The sequence below is a fragment of the Tursiops truncatus genome, chromosome 13 (genome assembly GCF_011762595.2).
Source record: "Tursiops truncatus isolate mTurTru1 chromosome 13, mTurTru1.mat.Y, whole genome shotgun sequence".
Lineage (NCBI taxonomy): Eukaryota > Metazoa > Chordata > Mammalia > Artiodactyla > Delphinidae > Tursiops > Tursiops truncatus.
Genome location: NC_047046.1, coordinates 30,108,348 through 30,129,845, shown reverse-complemented (window position 1 = coordinate 30,129,845; position 21,498 = coordinate 30,108,348). Strand labels below are relative to the sequence as shown.

General features: G+C 47.8%; 1 protein-coding gene and 1 long non-coding RNA gene across 7 annotated transcripts in view; one reads left to right on the top strand and one right to left on the bottom strand.

The window, feature by feature from the left end:
• The window catches only part of MTCL1 (microtubule crosslinking factor 1), a 131,051-nt gene that overhangs the window by 105,257 nt on the left and 4,296 nt on the right, over positions 1-21,498 (top strand). For 4 of the 6 annotated variants that reach the window (XM_019920786.3, XM_073790532.1, XM_019920787.3 and 1 more), the window contains 5 exons: positions 4,477-4,644; positions 9,545-9,799; positions 14,459-14,755; positions 16,635-16,666; positions 18,101-19,586. In XM_019920786.3, coding sequence (XP_019776345.2) covers positions 4,477-4,644; positions 9,545-9,799; positions 14,459-14,755; positions 16,635-16,666; positions 18,101-19,586 — 2,238 coding nt within the window. Of the gene's footprint in view, positions 1-4,476; positions 4,645-9,544; positions 9,800-14,458; positions 14,756-16,634; positions 16,667-18,100; positions 19,587-20,327; positions 20,677-21,498 lie in introns of all 6 variants that reach the window. The other 2 variants (XR_012325320.1, XM_033837573.2) reach the window with 2 other exon arrangements.
• Positions 19,917-21,498, bottom strand: part of LOC141276176 (uncharacterized) — a 46,618-nt gene continuing 45,036 nt past the window's right edge. Inside the window, exon 3 of the long non-coding RNA XR_012325321.1 lies at positions 19,917-20,024. This is a non-coding gene — a long non-coding RNA (uncharacterized lncRNA). The remainder of the gene's footprint in view (positions 20,025-21,498) is intronic.

The following is a 21,498-nucleotide window of genomic DNA, read 5'->3' as shown; positions in this document are numbered from 1 at the left end:
GCAGCCACCACAGCATTCCAGAACTCTCTGCCCAAGTGAGTAGGAGGTGGAGGCCAGCACCTCTATTTTGTGACTGGCTTTTTGCGGGTCAGCCCATAGCAGCAGGTCAGTACCTCTGTTCCAACTTTAGATTAAACCCATCTCCAAGTTAATGGCTGTGATGCAGGCAAAGTAGTTGATGGCAGTTTAGCTCTTTCACAGAATTAGATGATGCACATCTTAGAAATCTTAGGCAAAAGTGATTCTCTAAAGTAGCTGGTATTGCCTCACCAATTGGTATGCTACCTTCCTATAAATTTCTTTTTCAGTTTCTATTAATATTTTCTTATGTCCTATAATTGGGTAGCAGTCCTATTGGCTGAAGCCCAACCTTGAACCTGTTATAAGCTTAAAACGTTATAGCACAGTCAAGCTCCTGATGCCAACTTTGGGATTCTTTTAAGCCTTCCCCAAGAGAGAGGAGCTTGGAAGGGCTGAAATGCCCTTAGAATGAGGAAAAGGAAATACTGGAACCATTTTCTCCTGTTTCTTTGCAAGAAAACCAACCAGGTGGTCTTAAGGAGATCAAAAGGTTGGTCTTTTTAATTGACCACACTTACCAGATATATAAGTTAAAAGGTCGCAGAGCCTTGACCCTGGCACAGAAGGTTCAGAAAGCTCTGTATCCGAGACTTTCACCTGAAGACCTCGAAACGGACCAGAGTCTTGATTCCATTCTCGACTTGATTTGGGTCTTTTTACCAAAAACATAGCCCAGCAAAGGGCCACCACTGAGAGAAAAAGTGAGTGGAGTAGCTTCTAGGAATTCTTTCAGGATAGTTCACTATTATTATTTCTCCTGATGTGGGGGGATGGAATTTGCTTCACAGAGATTAGGCATCTTAAAAAAAAAAAAAAAAAGCCCGGATAGGGTATGATGCCAGAACTCACCTATGTTGGTGGGCTTGTCTGGCCTCAGGTGGCACAGGCCTGGATTGCACTCGAGCTCCACACTTCCTCACAGCCAGACAGGTCTCCAGTCACTGTGGTTCCTCCCCTGTAACGCAGGCACGTGACAGTGTGCACTCAGGGTAGATGTGAGATGCAAGCAAGGTTCTGTAGGTGAATGACTAACACACCTTGGCCCATTAGAAACCATTAGCATTAGTTACCGTCATTGGGTTTTTGTGTGTGTAACAGGATTTGGAAGGATCATGCCCATCTATGGCTCATTCCCTTGGACGTCAGCCCTTGCCATTGTTCTCCAGTGGCAGAGCTAGGCTGGCTGCTTGCCAGGCCACACTGCTGCTCCCGGGTGACTATGGGAACAGGTACCAAATATCATCAATTCTCTGGGCTCTTGTTCCCTTTGGCCACCCTCACCCCGAAGCAATTTTGAGCTCATTCCATGATGATTAAATATAATATTGGTATAACAGGACATTATGTTGATTACTGTGACCCAAATGTGCATCAAAACATTAAGGCTTAATATTATTTAATCTGATATCTGCTAATGCCAAAAAGTACTTACTTCCAGAGGAAGCAAATTTTCAATCTGCAGAAGGACTGTCATGTGAACCCTGCTTTCAAGGAGCACAAAGTTCTGGTCCTAATGTTGTCACGGCTGTTTGTTATATGCCTAAGAAGCCCACAGCTGACCACACACAGGACTTGGGCTTCACAGGGAGTTATTGATAACATATAAGAATTTATTATGTGGTTTTCTGCTTTTTCTAAAGTGAAAATGAGATGACTACTCCAAAGAGTGGATCAAAATTATTAGTTATTTTATGCTTAAAACTGTTTGACTTGAAAAAAGTAATGATTTTTTTTTTAAATTTAAAATCCACAGATGAAGAAATCAAATCTATCATAAACCATATCTAATTTTTCAGCAAACAAATTCTGTACTTAGGGAGATGTGTATTTGTGAAAAGATTGTTGCAACACGTCTTGTCACTCACTTGCACTTCTATCATTTTTAAATACTTTTGGTGTAGAGTTGAAAGGAACTTCTGCATTTATTATCGATACAATTTCACACATTTTATGAGCATCTCGTTGAGAATAGAGGTAATTTACTTCTATTCAGATGGTTGGAAAGAACATGTAGGATTTTTAGAATGTTCTCTCTCTGCTGAGTTTTGCAAATGTTAACTGAATTGTCCTCTTAGTGCCTTTCATCTCAGAGCTAAAAGTGAAAACTGCTGTTCAAGGTGAGAAAAATCAAGGAGCAATAAATGCTAACAAACAGACCATTCCACTCAACCAAAAGTCTACTGTATCTAATATTAAAACTCTTCAGATAAACTATGGAGAAAACTATGGTGTTTTCAGTGATAAATCTCATGTTAAGGAATTTCTCTTTTCTAATTCAACTTTATTTAAATCCACACATATATGGGAAGTATCTCAAATTCTTCCCAAATGCAGTTAGCCATTTTTGTATACGTACATGTATGTTTCGTGCACTGACTAGATGCTTTTAGAAGCACAGCTGGCTCTCGAGCTGATGGAGGACAGAAGGCTGATGGGCATGCAGATCCAGGCTGGAGGTCCACTCCTCGCTGCCCCGGCACTGGAGGTTTACCATGTAGCGGATTCTCTGTCTTCCCATATTACAGACAACCTGCCTCCAGCAGGACTGAGAGAGCTTTTATTTCTCCTGCCTCATAAATATACCAAACAGGATTGCCCTGAGACCAGTCTGGGAGCTCGAGATAGGCTTTTAGTGTTTTCTGATGGGAAGAGATGGGCTCGTGTGGCTTTTATCATCCAGGTACCATAATTGATTCAGTGTGTATTAATTCACTTGGCCAAACCTTTCTGGAAAAATGCCCATGCTGAAGCATACTAAGATAGCAATCACAGTTTTGAAATGTGTGTCCAAAGGGCTGGACAGGTTTTAGAAAATATAAAATCTTTTAAGTTAGGTATAAGTAGATTAGTAATAAAAATCCATTCTTCATTTATCAGACCTGTTTGCATGCTTCCCATGAGCTAAGCACTGTCTCCTCCCACAACTTACAGATCTGGGGGACAGGGGAGGAACAGGATAAACAAGTAGGTGCAGTGGTTCTTCCTGCCATTAGTGAGCAGGAGGGGTAGTGATTCTATCTCGGGGACCACGAGGAAGCCTTCACGAACAAGTTAACCGTTTACCTTTGGCTTTTTTTTATTTTAACATCTTTATTGGAGTATAATTGCTTTACAGTGGTGTGTTAGTTTCTGCTTTATAGCAAAGTGAATCAGCTATACATATGCATATATCCCCATATCTCCTCCCTCTTGCGTCTCCCTCCCACCCTCCCCCATCCCACCCCCCTAGGTGGTCACAAAGCACTGAGCTGATCTCCCTGTGCTATGTGGCTGCTTCCCACTAGCTATCTATTTTACATTTGGTAGTGTATATATGTCCATGCCACTCTCACTTCATCCCAGCTTACCCTTCCTCCTCCCTGTGTCCTCCAGTCCATTCTCTACATCTGCGTCTTTATTCCTGTCCTATCCCTGGGTTATTCATAACAAATTTTTTTTTTAGATTCCATATATATATATGTTAGCATACGGTATTTGTTTTTCTCTTTCTGACTTACTTCACTGTGTATGACAGACTCTGGGTCCATCCACCTCACTACAAATAACTCAGTTTCGTTTCTTTTTATGGCTGAGTAATATTCCATTGTATATATGTGCCACATCTTCTTTATCCATCCGTTGATGGACACTTAGGTTGTTTCCATCTCCAGGCTATTGTAAAGAGAGCTGCAATGAACATTGTGGTACATGACTCTTTTTGAATCATGGTTTTCTCAGGGTATATGCGCAGTAGTGGGATTGCTGGGTCGTATGGTAGTTCTATTTTTAGTTTTTTAAGGAACCTCCATACTGTTCTCCATAGTGGCTATGTCAATTTACATTCCCACCAACAGTGCAAGAGGGTTCCCTTTTCTCCACACACTCTACCTTTGGCTTTAATTGTTAAACCTCAAAATTCACCCCCACCCCATGACTATGCTTGTCATATATTGTAATATATGATTTCTTAGTAACGTAACTACAAGTCTGAGTATGACCACCTATGTTGATGAGAGACACGAGCCCTTTATTAATTCCCTTCTGGTTCAACATCTGGCACTCAAATGACAGCATACATACGTGAGTGTTGGTATCTCGTTATTTCTGCTCCTCAACCAGAGCCGGGACATCTGAAGTCAAGCAGAGTGTCCTGGCAGCCCTGGCTTGGCTCCCCCTGGCCTCCCACAGCTTCCTCCCGTCTCTGATCCAGGTTCCTGTGGCGCTAGCATCCTAATGCAATGAGCCCTTGGCAGCGTCAGCCCCAGAGCCTGCAGGCGACCAGGCAACCCGGCTCTGCCACTAACTGCAGATTCCCTCCCACCCACCTTGGAGACAGTCCGGCCCCAGTGCCCTTTTGCTTGCCAGGCTCCTGTCCTCGCCCTTGTGAGATGGCAGAGCCGCCCGGTGTCCCCGCAGGTGGCAGAGAACCAGCCGCTGTTCTGCGCGCTCAAGGCACTGCTGGAGGAGCTGCGCGTGGAGCTGCGCGAGGACGAACGTGCACGGCGGCGGCTGCAACAACAATATGCCGGCGATAAGGCCTCCTGGGACGTGGAATGGGCCGCGCTCACATGCCGACTGGAGCAGGTACGGCCACCAGGGCTCCGCTCCGACCGCGGGGAGGGTCCGGATCCCAGGGCCCTGCCAGGGAAAGAAGGTGCGAGGAGAAAGCCAGGAGCAGCTGCCTCTGCCACCCTAGAAAGTCCCCGCCTTCCCACAGTGCTGTCTTTTCCCTACTATTACCTCTCCCAGATCTAGAACACTGCCCCAACCCAGCAGCATTTCAAAAGTAGCGTTTATTTTCCCATTCTGTGTAGAACAAGGTTGTCTCTTTTTATTATTATTAAATTTATTTAAAAGCAAAAAGCGTTCACCCATTCCCTGCCCTCTTCCCCTGGCAACCCCCAATCTGTTCCATGCATCTCTGAGCTTGGCTTCATTTATAATATTTATAGAGTCCACATATACCAGAAATCATACAGTATTTATCTTTGTCTAACTTATTTCACTTAGCATAATGCCTTTGGGGTCCATCCATGTTGCTGCAAATGGCATTATTTCATTCTTTTTCATGGTTGAGTAGTATTCCATTATACAAAAGTACCACATCTTCTTTATCTATTCATCTGTCGATGAACACTTACGTTATGCATTATTTCTCGGCTGTTGTAAATAGTGCTGCTATGAACATGGGGGATATCTTTTTGCATTAGTGTTTTCGTTTTCTTCAGGTAACAAGATACATGAAAACATGTTCTACGTTATTAATCATCAGGGAAATGCAAATCAAAACCACAATGAGCTGTCACCTCACACCTGCTGGAATGGTTCTTATCAGGAAAACTAGAAATATCAAGTGTTGGTGAAGAGGTGGCGAGAAGGGAGCAAGGCTGTCTTTAGTGCCACTGAAGCATGGCCAGGGTGAAAAACGTGACCAGAGTGCACTGACAGAATTCAGACAGGGGCAAAGAAAAAGCAGATTGTGGTTTAGTTACCTCTGAAAAAAGGAAATGAATGCTTTCCGTTAGATTTCTCCCAATACCAGAAAAAGCTTGTAGACCTACCTCCACTACGTAAGCCCTGGAAGTCTGATCAATTTCGGTGTCCTTATTTACATGGAAGGAGCCCGAGGCCCAGAAAAGCGTGTCGCCTCAGATCACAGAGCCTTTAGTGCAACTGGAGCTGAGAGCAGGTTACTGCCTCCACCGCCCACAAGAGAGCAGAGCCTCTCGGAGTTTGAGACCCCAGCCCTGGTCGTTAAGATCGGGCTGAGCCAGGAACGCTGTTTTCTAAGTGCTTTCTCCCTGGAAGTCTTTGAAAGCGGTGTCACTTCCCATGTAGGGTCTGCTCGCTCAGATTGCTTCTCCAGGTTTCTTCCAGCCCCTTGATCACGATAAGGGAGGAAAGGTCTGCACGTCTTTGATAATCTATTTTCTAGGCCCTGTTTTGAGGCAAACCATAAAGTAATCAAAACTTTATATGAATTGGCTCAGTCATGAAAGAAAAAACTTGCCTGGAAAGAAGACATCTCCTAAATGGCCTTGATAAAAGATTAAAGGGCCTGTCCTGTCAAAAGAAGACAGCTCCTGTGGTACCCACAAGTTCACGGGCACTGCTGCCTGGTCCAAGGGAGCAGAAGTGTCCGGCTCACATCCCTGGGGGGAGCACAGGCGAAGCAGCAAAGCATAGCTGGACCAAAGCACCAGGCCAGGCTGGGCAAGGGGTGCAGCCGCTAACCCAGTTATGACTCCTGCCTACTGCTGGGTAGGAGGTTCTTACTAGATTTTCTGTTTATCTTAGTTCACAGCCTGAAGAGCTGGCAGTGGATATGAAATGAGTAAGGACGTTCTGATGAGCTGCCTTTAAACTTACTTGAAACTATGTTTATAGTGGAAAAATCTAAATATTTTCAGAGATGTAAGCGTAGCTAAAAAGAGGAGGCATAATCTTTGATGTGAGCCAGTTTCTCAGACATTTGGAGCCCGGGGAATGATGGATGTGGGCTGATGCTAGTTCACTCATCTTTATCCTTTTCTACTTAAATGCACAACAGTTGAATTCTACCGAAAGTGAAGTATTTTCCCTCAGTGGAGGCCATCTTGTGTCAGTTCCCAAACCTGCGATTCCTTCAGTTGACTCCTAGGTCAGACCTTGCTCTAACTGCCAGGATCCCCCAACAAATAAGACAGATCTTGAAAGGCTTCTCAGTGCAGTGGGAGACCAGACAAGGGCCACAGTTAGTACTAGTGTGGCAAGTGCCCCGCCAGGCCTGTACACAGGCTCTCAGGGATGGGGGGGCATGCAGGGCACACACCTCGGCTTGAGGGTTCAGGGAAGGGTTGTTTGTGAAAGCCCTGCTTATAATGAATCTCGGAGGATGAACAGGAGTGGGCACATGGAAAAGGAGAGAAACAGTCTTTGGACAAAAAAGGGACATCATGAAGAAAGGAGCATGGCACACCGGAGGAGCTGCACCTTGTCACATACGAGTGGGAAGCAGAACAGCCGAAGAACTGAAACATTAATCCTGATTTTATCATGCGAGTAAAGCATTTTGACTTGCGTTTTTAAGAAGTAATTCTGGTATCGAGGTAGGGAATGGATTAGAAACCATTAGAATTGAATGGATTAACATGGGTCCATGGGTAGACTTCGGGGATCTGTTGAACTAGAATAGGCAAAAGGATTCATCTTTATGTTCATGAATCTTTCACTAAAATTTATCACATTCACCAACAACAGTACACCCCCAATTCCCTCCTCCTGTCCTCTGTACTGTTGTCAGTTTACTTCTACACATTCTGTAAAGACAAAACACAATGCAACTATTTTTACTTCAGACACTCAGTAGTATTCTAAAGCAGTTAAAAACAGGAGGAAATGAGTTATATTTGTATTTAGGTCATTTCCAGTGTTCATTTTTTGTGCAGGTCAAAGTGTTTGTTGATATCATATTCCTTGTGCCTGAAAATTTCCTCTATCATTTCTTGAAATGTAAGCCTGCTTTAAAGTTTTCATTTGTTGAAAAAGCATTTTTCTTCCATCATTTTTGAAAGATGCTGTTGCTAAGTATAGAATTCTGTTGAGGTTGACATTTTCCCCCTCCAGCCCTTTCAAGATGTCACTCCATTTTCCCCCCTGACTTACATACTTTCCGAGGACAGGTCTGCTGTCATTCTCGTCTGCGCACCTCCATTTGTGGTTTATTTTTTTTCTCTGTCTGCCTCCAAAGTTTCCTCTTTGGTTTTCAGCAGTTTGCATGTGATGTCTAGATGGGAGTTCTTTTGCTTGTTAGTTTTTGGTCTTTAATCTCCTGGGTGTTATTATAGACTGCCAGGTTACATCCCTCTCCCATCACCAGGTTCCACATGGGGGCTAAGGATGTAGGGACAGACACGTGCCTGCCTGCAAGGAGTTGTACAGCAGGACAGGCAAGAGATGTGGTGACTCACAGTTGGGAAGGGAGAGTAAGAAGCAGACTCTGGGAAGCTGGGTGGATTCACTGCTTCACCTTCTGTGTGACTCTGTCAGATTTTTTTTTTTAACGTCTTTATTGGAGTATAATTACTTTACAATGTTGTTTCTGCTGTACAACAAAGTGAATCAGCTATATGTATATGTATATCCCCATATCCCCTCCCTCTTGTGTCTCCCTCCCACCCCCTAGATGGTCAGAAAGCACTGAGCTGGAGATCCCTGTACTATGCAGCTGCTTCCCACTAGCTAGCTATTTTGCATTTGGTAGTGTATATATGTCAATGCTACTTTCTCACTTCATCCCAGCTTACCCTTCCCCCTCCCTGTGTCCTCAAGTCCATTCTCTGCGTCTGCATCTTTATTCCTGTCCTGCCTCTATGTTCATCAGAACCACTTTTTTTTTTTAAAGATTCCATATATATGTGTTAGCATACGGTATTTGTTTTTCTCTGACTTACTTCACTCTGTATGTATGACAGACTCTGGGTCCATCCACCTCACTACAAATAGTTCAATTTCGTTTCTTTTTATGGCTAATATTCCATTGTATATATGTGCCACATCTTCTTTATCCATTCATCTGTCGATGGACACTTAGGTTGCTTCCGTGTCCTGGCTATTGTAAATAGTGCTGCAATGAACATTGTGGTACACGCTTTTTTTTGTGGGGGGGGGGGGGCGGTACGCGGGCCTCTCACTGTTGTGGCCTCTCCCGTTGCGGAGCACAGGCTGCAGACGCGCAGGCTCAGTGGCCATGGCTCACGGGCCCAGCTGCTCCGCTGCGCGTGGGATCCTCCCGGACCGGGGCACGAACCTGTGTCCCCTGCATCGGCAGGCGGACTCCCAACCACTGCGCCACCAGGGAAGCCCCCACGCCTCTTTTTAAATTATGGTTTTTTCAGGGTATATGCCCAGTAGTGGGATTGCTGGGTCATATGGTAGTTCTAATTTTAGTTTTTTAAGGAACCTGGATACTGTTCTCCATAGCGGCTGTATCAATTTACACTCCCACCAACAGTACAAGAGGGTTCCCTTTTCTCCACACCCATTCCAGCATTTACTGTTTGTAGATTTTTTGATGATGGCCATTCTGACTGGTGTGAGGTGATACCTCACTGTAGTTTTGATTTGCATTTCTCTAATGATTAGTGATGTTGAGCATCCTTTCACGTGTTTGTTGGCAATCTGTATATCTTCTTTGGAGAAATGTCTATTTAGGTCTTCTACCCATTTTGGGACTGGGTTGTTTGTTTTTTTGATACTGAGCTGCATTAGCTGCTTGTATATTTTGGAGATTAATCCTTTGTCAGTTGCTCTGTTTACACATTTTCTCCCATGTCAGATGTTTTTAATTATGACTTTAAAGATGAAAAGTGCTTCCTCCATAAGATTGGTTAGATCTTGGTTTAAACATGTTTCCAGGGATAATACATGAACGTGCTGAGATTTTCTTCACCTACTAACGCGAGACTGTCAGGGACTAAGTTCCTAAGTCTGTTCTCCTTGACAGCTGGAAGCGAAGACGGAGAAAAGCTTGGGAGACCTGGGCTCCTCTGCTGACAGCAAAGGGGTGTTCACGAAGGAGAGGGAGGCACAGCAGAAGCTCCTGGCTGACAGTCATGGGCTGGTCATGGACCTGCGATGGCAGATCCACCACAGCGAGAAGAACTGGAACCGAGAGAAGGTAGAGCTTCTCGACCGCCTGGACCGGGAGCGGCAGGAGTGGGGGCGGCAGGAGAAGGAGCTCCTGTGGAGAATCGAACAGGTGAGGATGCCCCAGGGGAGGAGGCGGAGACGCCTGACCTGGAAATCAGAGCACTCAGAAGGGGAAAATCAGACAACTCGGAGGTCTCTGCTGCATCAGGCTGATGTAGGGGCTTCCAGAGGAAGAGGAAGAAATCCTAGGAGTTCTGGTGTTGGAGACCTAGGCTCAGCCCTCCCATGACACAGACCTTTTCATCGGAAAGTCTGTGGGTAACTTCCCTGTGTGTGTACGGTTGGGGGGTAACTTTTTAAAGGTGTTTAAAGACTAAACTTGAAAGATGAGATTATTTCAGGCCTTAGGAAGTGATTTCTACCAAAAAGCAAACTAGCTTTTAAGTCTGCCACTAAAGATGTGGTCATGGTGACTGCTCCAGCTTGAATGGAATTGTTGTCCGTTAGTAAAGAAACTGCTGAAGTCAGCAGGAAGTCAGGCTGTTTGCACCTGCTGTGGATCTAGTGGAGCTGTGATTAGACAGGACACAGTTGGGGAAGTGACTGATCGTTCATCATCTTCAGCTAAACAAACACTGAAAAATGTAGATGAGTTCTGTGGGAAAGGGGGAGTTGTTGTTCTAGAGATAATCACTCCCTGCCTTGCGTCAGCCTTAGGACAGTTTGTGTAGCTGCAGTCCTGCCTGAGTAGGGCACAAATTAAATTTTCACATGAAACTGATGAAGGACTGGGATTCTACCCTGGCTGGATTTTTACATAGCATGCACTGTAGTTCAGCCTGTCACACTTATAAATTCAGGAGGCCTCAAGGAAATGTATTAATCAATAAACTGAATGCAGGAAAAATAACTTCATTATTCTAAATATCCATGCTGCCTTTTGGAAAATGTGCTGTATTATCCCTAGACATGGGACCTGTGTTCTGCAGGTGCAGTGGCAAAGGTCCGTTTCTGCTCACTGCTGAGATGGGAGGGGGCGAGGGAGAGAGAACTGAAAAGGACCAGGAATCTTTGGCTCTGAAACCTCTGAGCAGAAGTGCACTGCAGATAAAGAGGCCCGACATCCTTCCTGGGTTTGGTTACTCACACAGCTGAGTCACCAGACTGGTCGATGATATGGCTCATTTCAAAATTCCCCAAATTCTATCGAAGGAAAGTTGGCCACTTCCTGTTCGGCCTAGAAATGTGGCACCTGAGAAGAATCTTCTGTCTTAAATCCCCTGTGTGCCTGTGCTCTATGCAGAGGATCAGCTGTCGGGTGGGAATCGTAGGGGCAGATGCAGCACATACCCTTACAAAGTGGTCACGGATTCATCCGTTGTTCGTTAACCAGTATCCTGGCTCCTCCAGGTACCTCGTTATCAGGGAGGGTCCCTCCTGGCCATCCCTCCAGGACCGTACACACTGTCCCTCCCGCACCCCAGCAAGGCCATCGTCATCACCCCTTTGCCCGTGAGCTGTAGGCTTGTTGGTCTCATCATGGCTTCATTTTGGAAGTCACACGTTGGATGTAAGTTAAGCAAGTCTTTTAAGGGCTTCATTTTACTTTGAGAAATGAGGAATTTCTAGTAAAGGAAAAATTAGTAAGACATCCTGTGACATTTAATGTTCGAAGAGTTAATGCCCTAGGGATGAACAGCCACCCCATTTTAAGACTATCTTTGGAAAGATGAGTGGGCAGGGGCTGAACTCCACTTCCAGACTGTCACTACTGCCATGGCCCTACCACAATGACAGCCTCAGAACCTCAGTCATCAAGGTTAACATCTTTGAGCAAAATGGACTCAAGACACGTGGGTTCTGGGGCGTTCATTCATCTGTTCCTGAAATCTGTGTGGTGGATCCCGCAGGCTTTGTACAATGATTTCATTGCTGTTTTTAGAAGAGGGTTTGTTGACGCTTCAGATATGCAATTGTGGCTTTCAAAAATAAATCCAGCCTTCCCCCCCACAAATAATTGACATTTAAAAAATCACAGTACCCAATCCTGAAAATGAGGAAAAGCAGGTATTCTCTGTAAAAGAGGAAATTGGCTGAAGTATAGTGTGTGTAGATTTTTTTTAATCAGTTATTGAGTTGTTTATTCATTTAACTTTTAGCTGCACATTCCGTAGATGTGCAGACATCTACAACAAGACACGTAGACAAACATTCTTCATAACGTATGCCCCTCGATATCTATGCGGTGGGCCGTGTAACCTTGTCTGTGATGACCTAATACAGATGGCGAAAGAAGTAACACTAAATCCGTTTTCCACTTTGAGAACACATGCTTCGTACTTGCCCGGTGGTGTTGAATTCCTACATAATTTCTGTGCCATGTGAGGCATCTGATATGACGAATGACTGTGGGAATGTGGTTAAGGTCATGTAACACACACCATCTTATCAGCATCTGTCTCAACCCGGATCTGATGCGTGAGAGTTAACTTTCCTGGAGTTACACTACTTTCTCCTCCGAATTGTTCAGTCTGTTAGCCTGCAGAGGCCTGAGGAGTTGGCTGTGGTAAAGAACTAAATGAAAGCTCCCAGGTCATTCTTCTTCCAGTGACTTCCTTAAATCAGTTACCTCTGCAGCATGAAAGGCTGTTCTTTTAAAACCTGTGTACAAAGTAACCTTTCTTCTTGTGAGCAATTCAGGTAAAGTGACATTCTCAAGGGTTTACTGTTGCCTGCAAACCTTGTAAATTTGGTGTTTGCTTTGTAAGTTGTTCTACTGCAGGACTCTAAGTACAGTAGGTGCTGATGCCTGGTTTGAAATGACTCTCCTAGGAAACCCTATCCTTGGAGGGACCATTTATTCTATGACAGCACTGCAGAGGCATCTTGGCCGCAGAAACCTCCCGCTGAAACCACTCCAGCTCATTTTTAGGGAACCTAACTAACACTTACAGCTTTAGCGCACATTGCTCCTGGCTGCCCAGGTTTATTTTTGAAGCCCCACTTTGCTGAGTGAGAATGTGCTGGATCATAGCTCTCCCCTGTAGTCACTCTCCCCGCTCTTCACACACACCCTCCGTGCACATTTACAGCTTCAGATGGGATTCTCGCATTTTAATTCTGTGCCCGAAATAGCTTGGAGATGATCATATGTTGAAACTAAATTACACTGACATGCATTAGATGAACATAATAAGAAACTTTCCTTTTCATTTTTTTAAAAAAGAAAGCATTTAGCATCTTTGAGAGCTATGTCACTGGGGAGGGGGTAGAGAGCAGAGGGGGCTGAGCTGAAAGCCCCGGTGACTTGCTTGTTCCCTAATTCAACTGGGATTCTGCCTCAAACTCTAACATTTAAGCTGCAGCTGCTTGAATCGCCATCTTTCTCCTAAAATGAAGATAATACCCTGAGGCTGGTTCCACCACCTCAGAAATTGCTAGAAATGAGTAAAAGTCCCCATGACTCCTCATGGCTTTGTTCCCTATGACACACAGGCCACACTTATCCAGCTTGCTGATGAAGGCTTGAGTTAGGACAGGAGGTGTAGTTTGTGAAAGATGCCTTGTTAAAGGGTAAATAAATGTGCTTCCAAGGGAGGGTCAAAGCCTCTGGGCACCGTCTCAGCACCACTTCTGCCGCCCCTGCCCTTGAGTTCAAGTCCAAAGAGCAGCCAGGGCGTGGAGTGTGTGAGCCGACCTGTCAAAGGTGCTTTCTGCCTGTTTTGGAGCGGAGCTCGGGAGGGTCCAGGGCAGCCCCTCAGGGCTCCTCCATGGAGAGGGCACTGCAGGCACGCGTGTCTCTGCCTGTCCCTGTGGTTCCACGCGGCTCCTCCTGAAGGGCCCCCTGCTGTGAGGACATGAGGCGTTCGTTTATCAGTGCACCCAGGCCCAAGGAATCACGCAGGCCTCAAGGGGGGTCGGTGGTGGTCCTGCTGACGAACAGCGAGCTTTACGCTGGGCCCGGCCTGCAGCCCTCCCACAGCCCCAGAGAGAGGGGCACCCCTGTTACAGGTAGGGACACTGAGCTGAGATGACCAGCCACACACACTGGTTGCAGGTCTCCTGAGGTTTCCCTGCTGCTGCTGCTGCTTGCATTTACCAAGTCAGAGAAAAGTATGACTCCAAACTACGTGGCTCATGTTTTTGTTTCTTTTTCTAGTCATACCAGATCTTTAATTACCTCTGTAGCTAAATTTTAATCCTCTCAAGCCAAGTGTCAGATGTTTTTGACACCCAATGGTTGTAACCCAGGTGATCACTCGGGATTTATGTAGGACCCATTTCAAATAATTTGGAGACCATGCTCTGTTGTTATTCAGAAACTCTGCTAGTTAGGAAAATCGAATTCACCCTCAGAAGTTTGCTATCACTGATGGCTTTCCACTGAGTGTGCCTCACGTTCTGAAGGTAATTACCGAAAGGGAGTTCTAAATGTGTCGTTTGGTAATGTTAGATTAAAAAAATCCATGTGTAATTTCCTGTGAGCACAGTACTCAGTTACATGCAATAACATATTCTCATCAGAAGGAGCTGGCTTGCGTGTGGTTAATGCAGATTTTTCTAGTCCATATAAAATTGTGATTTTTCTTTTCAAAAAGCATTTGTGATGTGTTATTTTTGAAATTAAGGTCAGAACTTTAAGAACGTAGACTTCTCACCATCTTTCAGATAGACCATATGTTAATTCCAAATTGTGGAGAAACCACGACCTTAGGGAGCAACAGACAGAAAAACGAGGCTGACTGTTTTCATTTTTAAAACCCTCAAGTTGCAGAAAGTGAACAGTCCCCGGAGAGGTGGCAGTTTCCTCTGTGATCAAAAGGAAGGCGATGTCCACCCCTGCGCCCACACGGGGAGCCCCTGGGCACCGCACCCCACGGGGACGTGGCCCTGCATGGACACTGACTCCAGCACGTTTGAGGACCAGCCGCTGTCCAAGCTGAAGGAATCGGACAGGTGCTCGGCCCGGGAGAACCTCTACCTGGATGCCCTGTCCTTGGACGACGAGCCAGAGGAGCCTCCAGACCGCAAGCCCGAGAGGGAGTTCAGGAACTGCTTCCCCGAGGTCAGCCTGGGTTTGGGGTCTAGTTACCTGCGGCAGGACCGAGGGCAGGGGCTTGGGAAGCCGCCCGAGTGGCTGGCAGGCCCCTGGTTTTGCATATCACAGCCTCTGGGGTCAGTAAAAAACGAACGCTTCATGATGCAGGAGCTTTGCTTGGTGGTCCTGACCCCAGGCTCCCTGCTTCACTTAGCTGCTTGTCTCAGGCTCAGAAATTCAGGGCTTGGGTCCTGTGTGAATGGGAGTCTCAGGAATGGGAGTGTCCAATGAAACACAAGAGGAAATATTGGGGTGACCAAAAAGTTCCATCAGTTTTAAGTAAAAATAAAAGACATTTTTCATTTTCAGCAAGAATTTTATTTAACGACGTATTCATTAACCAAACGAACTTTCTGGCAAACCCAATAGATCATCCTGGGAAGTGTAGAGCCGCAAGTTTTCTTAAAGTCATAGTACGGCCTTCTGATTCCAGAAAACATTAATAACAGGAAAAAATCTGCTTTAAAGAAAGTAACAAATGTCACTAACCAATGACATACAGTAAATACCTTATCTGTGCAAAGGGAAAAAAATCCAACGCTAGAAACCTATGTAATTAGATCAGCAAATAGAAGAGCTTAGCTCTGTGCAGAAATCTCCGCGGCACAGCACTGGGTTTTTTTGGTTATGACTTTCTAAAAACTGGGATTTAAAGATTGATTTTAGGAATCATACCTGTGAGCCAATCTCACAGTGGCTGCACCTGTCATTTGACACGCTCAGCAGACGGGGTACCCGTCAGGCAGGGATGTTGAAGTGGGGGATCACCCTCAGTCACAGGTCGGCGAGGTCAAGTGCCTTCTCCTCAGCACCTGTACCCAGCAGAGGTGACAGCGCCAGCATGCCACCCCGGGGACCTAGTGGCATCGTCTCCTATGCCATCTTCAAAGCAGTGGCCAGATCCCACGGGAGGGCTCCTTGGGGGACGCTCAGGTGGTTTGCTGTGCCAGGACTCAGTCGCAGTACCTCCAGGGCTCACTGGGCCTCGCTCCCCTCAGGACTGGTCCGCACGGGGGTGTCCTCAGGAGGACCGTGTGTGCATGTTCTCTTCTTTAGCAGAGGTCACTTACCTTCCCTGATTCCCAAGGGCGATATCTAAAACAAAGAGCCCTCTACGGATGTCACACCGACTTTTTTGCATTTTTTATTGCAGTACAGTTGGTGTGCAATGTAAGCTGCAGGTGTACAACAGTGATTCACAATTTTTAAAGGTTATGCTCCCTTTAGTTATTATAAAATATTGGCAGTATTCCCTGTGCTGTACAATACATCCTTGTAGCTTATTTATTTTATACGTAGTAGTCTATACCTCTCACACCGACTTCTATAGACAGGCTGAGGCCAAGAGACGTCTCTCCCCTAACTTGCTCTCACCCTTGTCTTCCCTTCCTTCTTCTCCTCCATCTCCTCCTCCCCGTTCTCCCTCTCCTCTCTTGTGTTTGTTCTCTCTCTCTCTCTCTCTCTCTCTCACACACACACACACACACACACACACACACTCACACACTCACACACATTCAGTCATTAACGAGGCAGCTTTGAAGCTCACGTGCTTAGTGATGCCCTTTGAGGAGCACAGGAGAGCCACTTTGTGACAATGTTTATAGACAATTTTTCTCCTTCACGTGGGCCCTCCCTGGACGCAGAGGCTCTAACCCCTCATCACCCCTGGATTCTGGTGTCATTATTGTACTTCAAAGGGCTGAGAGGCAGAGGCACTCTTGGCCCAAACTTGGCTCCCATGTACGTTTTAAATGGTATTGTCCTAAGAAAAAAACAAATCACTTAGCACCCTGAAGGCCAGCCAATGTTAACCAATTCAGATAAACTTCCTTCTTCTTTATAGGAAGAAGAAAATCACAAGGGAAATCTTCAAAGGTAAGTAAGATTGATGAAATGATAGTAGACTACTGCAGTAAAAACCTCCTGGTCTTGGGCTTCCCTGGTGGCACAGTGGTTAGGAATCTGCCTGCCAATGCGGGGGACACGGGTTTGAGCCCTGGTCCGGGAAGATCCCACATGCCGTGGAGCAACTAAGCCTGTGCGCCACAACTACTGAGCCTGTGCTCTAGAGCCCTCGAGCCACAACTACTGAGCCCGTGCTCTGCAACAAGAGAAGCCACTGAAATGAGAAGCCCCTGCTCACTGAAACTAGAGAAAGCCCGCACGCAGCAACAAAGACCCAATGCAACGAAAAATTTAAAAAAACCTCCTGGTCTTAAAATTCTATCTTGTCACTGCAGTGTACTGTGACACTCTTCAAAAATGACTTAGAGTAAAACTTCTGGATAAGTAGTTGCTTTATTATTAATTTCATAAATACGGCATCTTAAATTATTAGCAACAAAAAGGCCAGTGCTATGCTGCGTTCACGTGTGTGTCAGTGTCACAGTAAGAGCTGTGTGATTAGAGTTGTGTATATAAGGAGATGATTGTGTTAAATGGTTTTTGAAAAGTCCATGGAAACCCTTTCTTCTAATTTAATCTGATTCTAGTAACCCATACATGTATGGCGGGACATGTCTGAAAAGGCACATATAAGCAAATTTGTTTAAATTGAGTAGAGAGGGAAGGGGAGGACTGAGCCTGTGGGTGGGTCTGGGCAGGGCCAGAGGGGATTTCTGTTTGAAACGGTGTTGAAATCACTCGCCAGCCTGATCACACCTTCCACTGCCCCTCCTCTCCTCCACATCTTCTGTTGGCCTTGGGAGACTGTTAGTGCTTTAAGCCAATAGAGGATGAGGTCCATGGGCGGAGAAGGCTTCAGGTCACCGTTGCTTTGTGGTGGCGTCTCTCCCTCCCCGCCGCTCCAGTTTCTCGTTTGGATTGGGACTGTGGTGTGTTCACGTCTGTGGGATGCGCGCCTGCTCTAATGCCGGGAACTCGGGAAGCTCCCGCAGCTTCGACATTGAAGGTGCCCATCAAGTACGTGGAGAGGCCAGGCCACAGCCAGGCTCCCCTTCTTCCTGTGGAGCATCCACGCACTGAACTAGAATACTGCAGAGCAGGGTTAGAGCTTAGCTCTGACTGCCCCGGAGCCCCACCTCTCCCACGGTTTTGAGGGTCGGCTGTAGTAAATTCTGACCAATACAAGGCTCCTGCAGCAATTCCAGAGCCATAAAAGCCTGTTGGACACCAGAGGGTCAGCCCAAGAGTGGAAAACATCAGGCAGCTGGGACGTGTCCTGACCCTTCAGGAGGAGACACAGGCACTGTGCATGTGGGCAGGACACAGGCTGTGCTGGGTCGGGGGTTCCAGGGCCGTGGCTCCCTAGCCAGTGGCAGCTGACACCTCTCCTCTCCCCTTCCCCAGGGCCGTGTCCGTCTCATCCATGTCTGAGTTCCAGCGCCTGATGGATGGCTCTCCCTTCCTGCCAGAGAAGGGCCTGCCCGCCACCAGCAGCAAGGAGGACATCACCCCACCCCTCTCCCCAGATGACCTCAAGTACATCGAGGAGTTCAACAGCAAGAGCTGGGACGACAGGCCCCCAGACCCCTGGGCGGACAGGACCGAGGCGGGTCGGGCGAGGCCCGAGGCCAGCACCGACCCTTTCTCCGACTCCTCCTGGTACCTCACCACGAGCATCACCCTGACCACGGACACCGTGACCAGCCCGGAGCACTGCCAGAAGCAGCTCCCGCGGAGCCTTGTCTGCGCCGAGCAGGCCGGGGTGAGGATGCTGCACAGCCCGCCCGCCGTGCGGAGGCTGGATGGCACCGTGGTGGCAGGCGGTGAGGGCAGGGCCCGAGGGGGCCCGGGGGACACCAAGGGGGGCTGTTCTGAACACATTGTTAGGTGGCCCTGTGCCCCCTCCAAGCACCCCCGAGACTACACGGAGGGTGGGCTCTGGCCCCTCGACAGCACCCTCGGTTTCTCCTCCCCGCTGCACAGCCTGGAGATGTCCAAGAACCTGAGTGATGACATGAAGGAGGTGGCCTTCTCCGTCAGCGCTGCCTGCTCCAGCCCCAGGGAGCCTCTGGTCAAGGACACGGCCTGCCAGACCAATGGGTCCCGGACAGCAGGGACGCAGACCATCCAGACCATCAGCATCGGCCTGCAGACCGAAGCCCTGCGGGGCGGTGCCGTCACCAGCAGCCCCCACAAGTGTCTCACACCCAAGGCAGGGGGTGGCACCACGCCCGTGTCCTCCCCCTCCCGCGGCCTCAGGAACAGGCAGCTGGCCCCCGCCATCGAGAAGGTGCAGGCCAAGTTTGAACGCACATGCTGCTCCCCCAAGTACGGGTCTCCCAAGCTGCAGAGGAAGCCCCTCCCCAGAGTGGACCAGCCAAGCAGCAGGACCTCCCCGGGGCTGGCCCCGAAGGGCTGCGGCGAGTCAGCCTGGGCCCGTTCTACCACCACTCGGGAGAGCCCCGTGCACACCGCCATCAACGACGGCCTCTCCAGCCTCTTCAGCATCATCGACCACAGCCCTATGGTGCAGGACCCCTTCCAGAAGGGGGTGCGGGCCGCCAGTCGGTCTCGTTCGGCAGAGCCCCCGCCAGAGCTGGGCCCGGGCCAGGACACGAGCCCCAGCTCCCGAGGCCGGTCACCCAGCCCGGTCGGGGGTGGCTCCGAGACGTGCAGGGAGGAAGGGGGAGAGGGCACACCTGCGAGGCAGGACCTGTCTGCTCCCCCCGGCTACACGCTCACCGAGAACGTCGCCCGGATCCTCCACCGGAAGCTGTTGGAACACGCCTTAAAGGAGGAGCAGAGGCAGGCCGCCCACGGCACCCCCAGTCTCAGCAGCAACGGCCCCATGGGAGAAATGACGGTCAGAGCCGAGCCAGGGTCCATCGAGGTAAAGGAGGCCGAGGCCGAGTATCCCACCCCCTCCCCCTGCGGCTCGTCCTTTTCGGGGTCAGCACAGCTGACCCTGGGGCTGTACCAGGTTATGTGAGTTCAGGAGGTTCAGGGGAGGATGGAACAAGCAGGAACGCAAACCCTGAGCTGCTTCTTAAAAGAGAACTTGGTTTTATTGCCGTCAGTGATCCTCTGAGGACCATGAGATGGTTTTCCTAAGTAGCTCAGGGATTGACTCAGGTCCTCCACTGGCCTCAGCGATCCATGCTTGTCTGTTTATCAGGGCTTTTCATTTGGGTTCATATTTCCCCTCCTTCTGTATGAGTTTGTCCCCTGGGAGCGTGTGTGGGCAACATCAGGCTTTCTGCTCCAGCTGTGTGTGTGATGAAGAGAGAGGGTTTTGACAGGGTGGACATAGAAGACCTCTCGTCAGGACCTACAATACAGGAAGGGTGTCTGGATCCCAGCGCTGGCTTCAGTGCAGACAGCGGGTTCACGTCTCACAAATCCCATTACCCTCTCTGTATGCGTGCGTTCTCTTAGCAGTAAGACCAGGTGAGACGAATAGATAAGGTCAAAATCCTGCCTTCATACAACGCGATTATTATCCTTATCCCCTTAAACATCACCTATTATGATGTTACCTGTGACCACACTTATTATCCACATTGTCACATATTATTATGTGATTATTATTATTATTGTATCCCTCCCCCCATTGTATCCCTCCCCCCTTAAGGTTATTTGCAAATCGATCTTGAATTCTGCCCTGATTATACCCACATGTGGTATAACTGGACCACGGCAAGGATGAGCCCGATGATGATGCCGGGGGTGAAAACGGTGGTGATGTTGGCCTTATCGTTCACGCAGTGCCAGAGGAGGTTTCCCAGCCCTTGGTCAGACACCCTTATGTGTAGACCTGGGGGTGAGGCCTGACCCACCAGGAACCCAGATGCAAAACCTCCACAGCAGTGGAATCCAGACACCGGTAGGCATTCTCCAGGCTGGGCAGACAGCAGATGGCGAAGGTCAGAGAAAGACACATACAGGCTCCCTCCCAAGGCTCTGCAGCCCCAGATGCACAGGTGAGGAGAGGAGGAGGTGTATTTCCTGTGTCACCTGATCCACCTGCTGCCCCACATTTCCCACAGTGGGAAAAGGAATGCTCAGCTTCCCAGTATAACCCAACAAGAGGCATTTAACTCAAAATATAGAGTTTAAATCTGAAATAGATTAAACCATGTGAAATTGCCAATGGCCTACAGAAATGGCAACACCATATGGTTCAACCTAATAATATTGACAGTCTGTGGCCTACGCCTGCCAGAGGTGCACGTCTTTGTGATAAAGCTGTGTGCTCTGAGAAGGAGGTTGTGTTCTCAGGTAACAAATGGTGTCTTCTGCGGGCTTCTGTTACCCCATCCCTCAGGGCCCCTCAGGTAAGTGGTTTGCTGCTGCAGAGGGTCTAGCTAGGTGAGTGCCACACCTTCTTGGAAGGAGAGCTTTGTCCCAAGCATTAACTAGCTTGTCTGTGGTGTCCATTTATATTAGAGACACATTTTGAGTCACAAATGAATGCTGCAGGCAATCTATGAGACTAGAAAGGAAATGGTGCTGTGATTGGGTCATTAAACCAAGGCGTGAAAATGGCTTTATGCATATAAAGCTGTGCCCCCTTTGGTCCTCTGTGAAGTGTCTGTCTGTTTAGATTTTCTTCTCGCTCGGTGTGTTTACTACCAAAAGAGGTGATGGCTGATTTAAAAGGGGGACCAGGCACGGTGTCAGGGGTTCAGAACTGGCATGGAGCTCTCAGGGGCAGGGTTTAAATGTCATGGGCTCTTTTTCCTTTGCTGTTGGAATTTGGCTTATTCTAGACTCCAGTGGAATTATTCCTTACCTGAACTGAC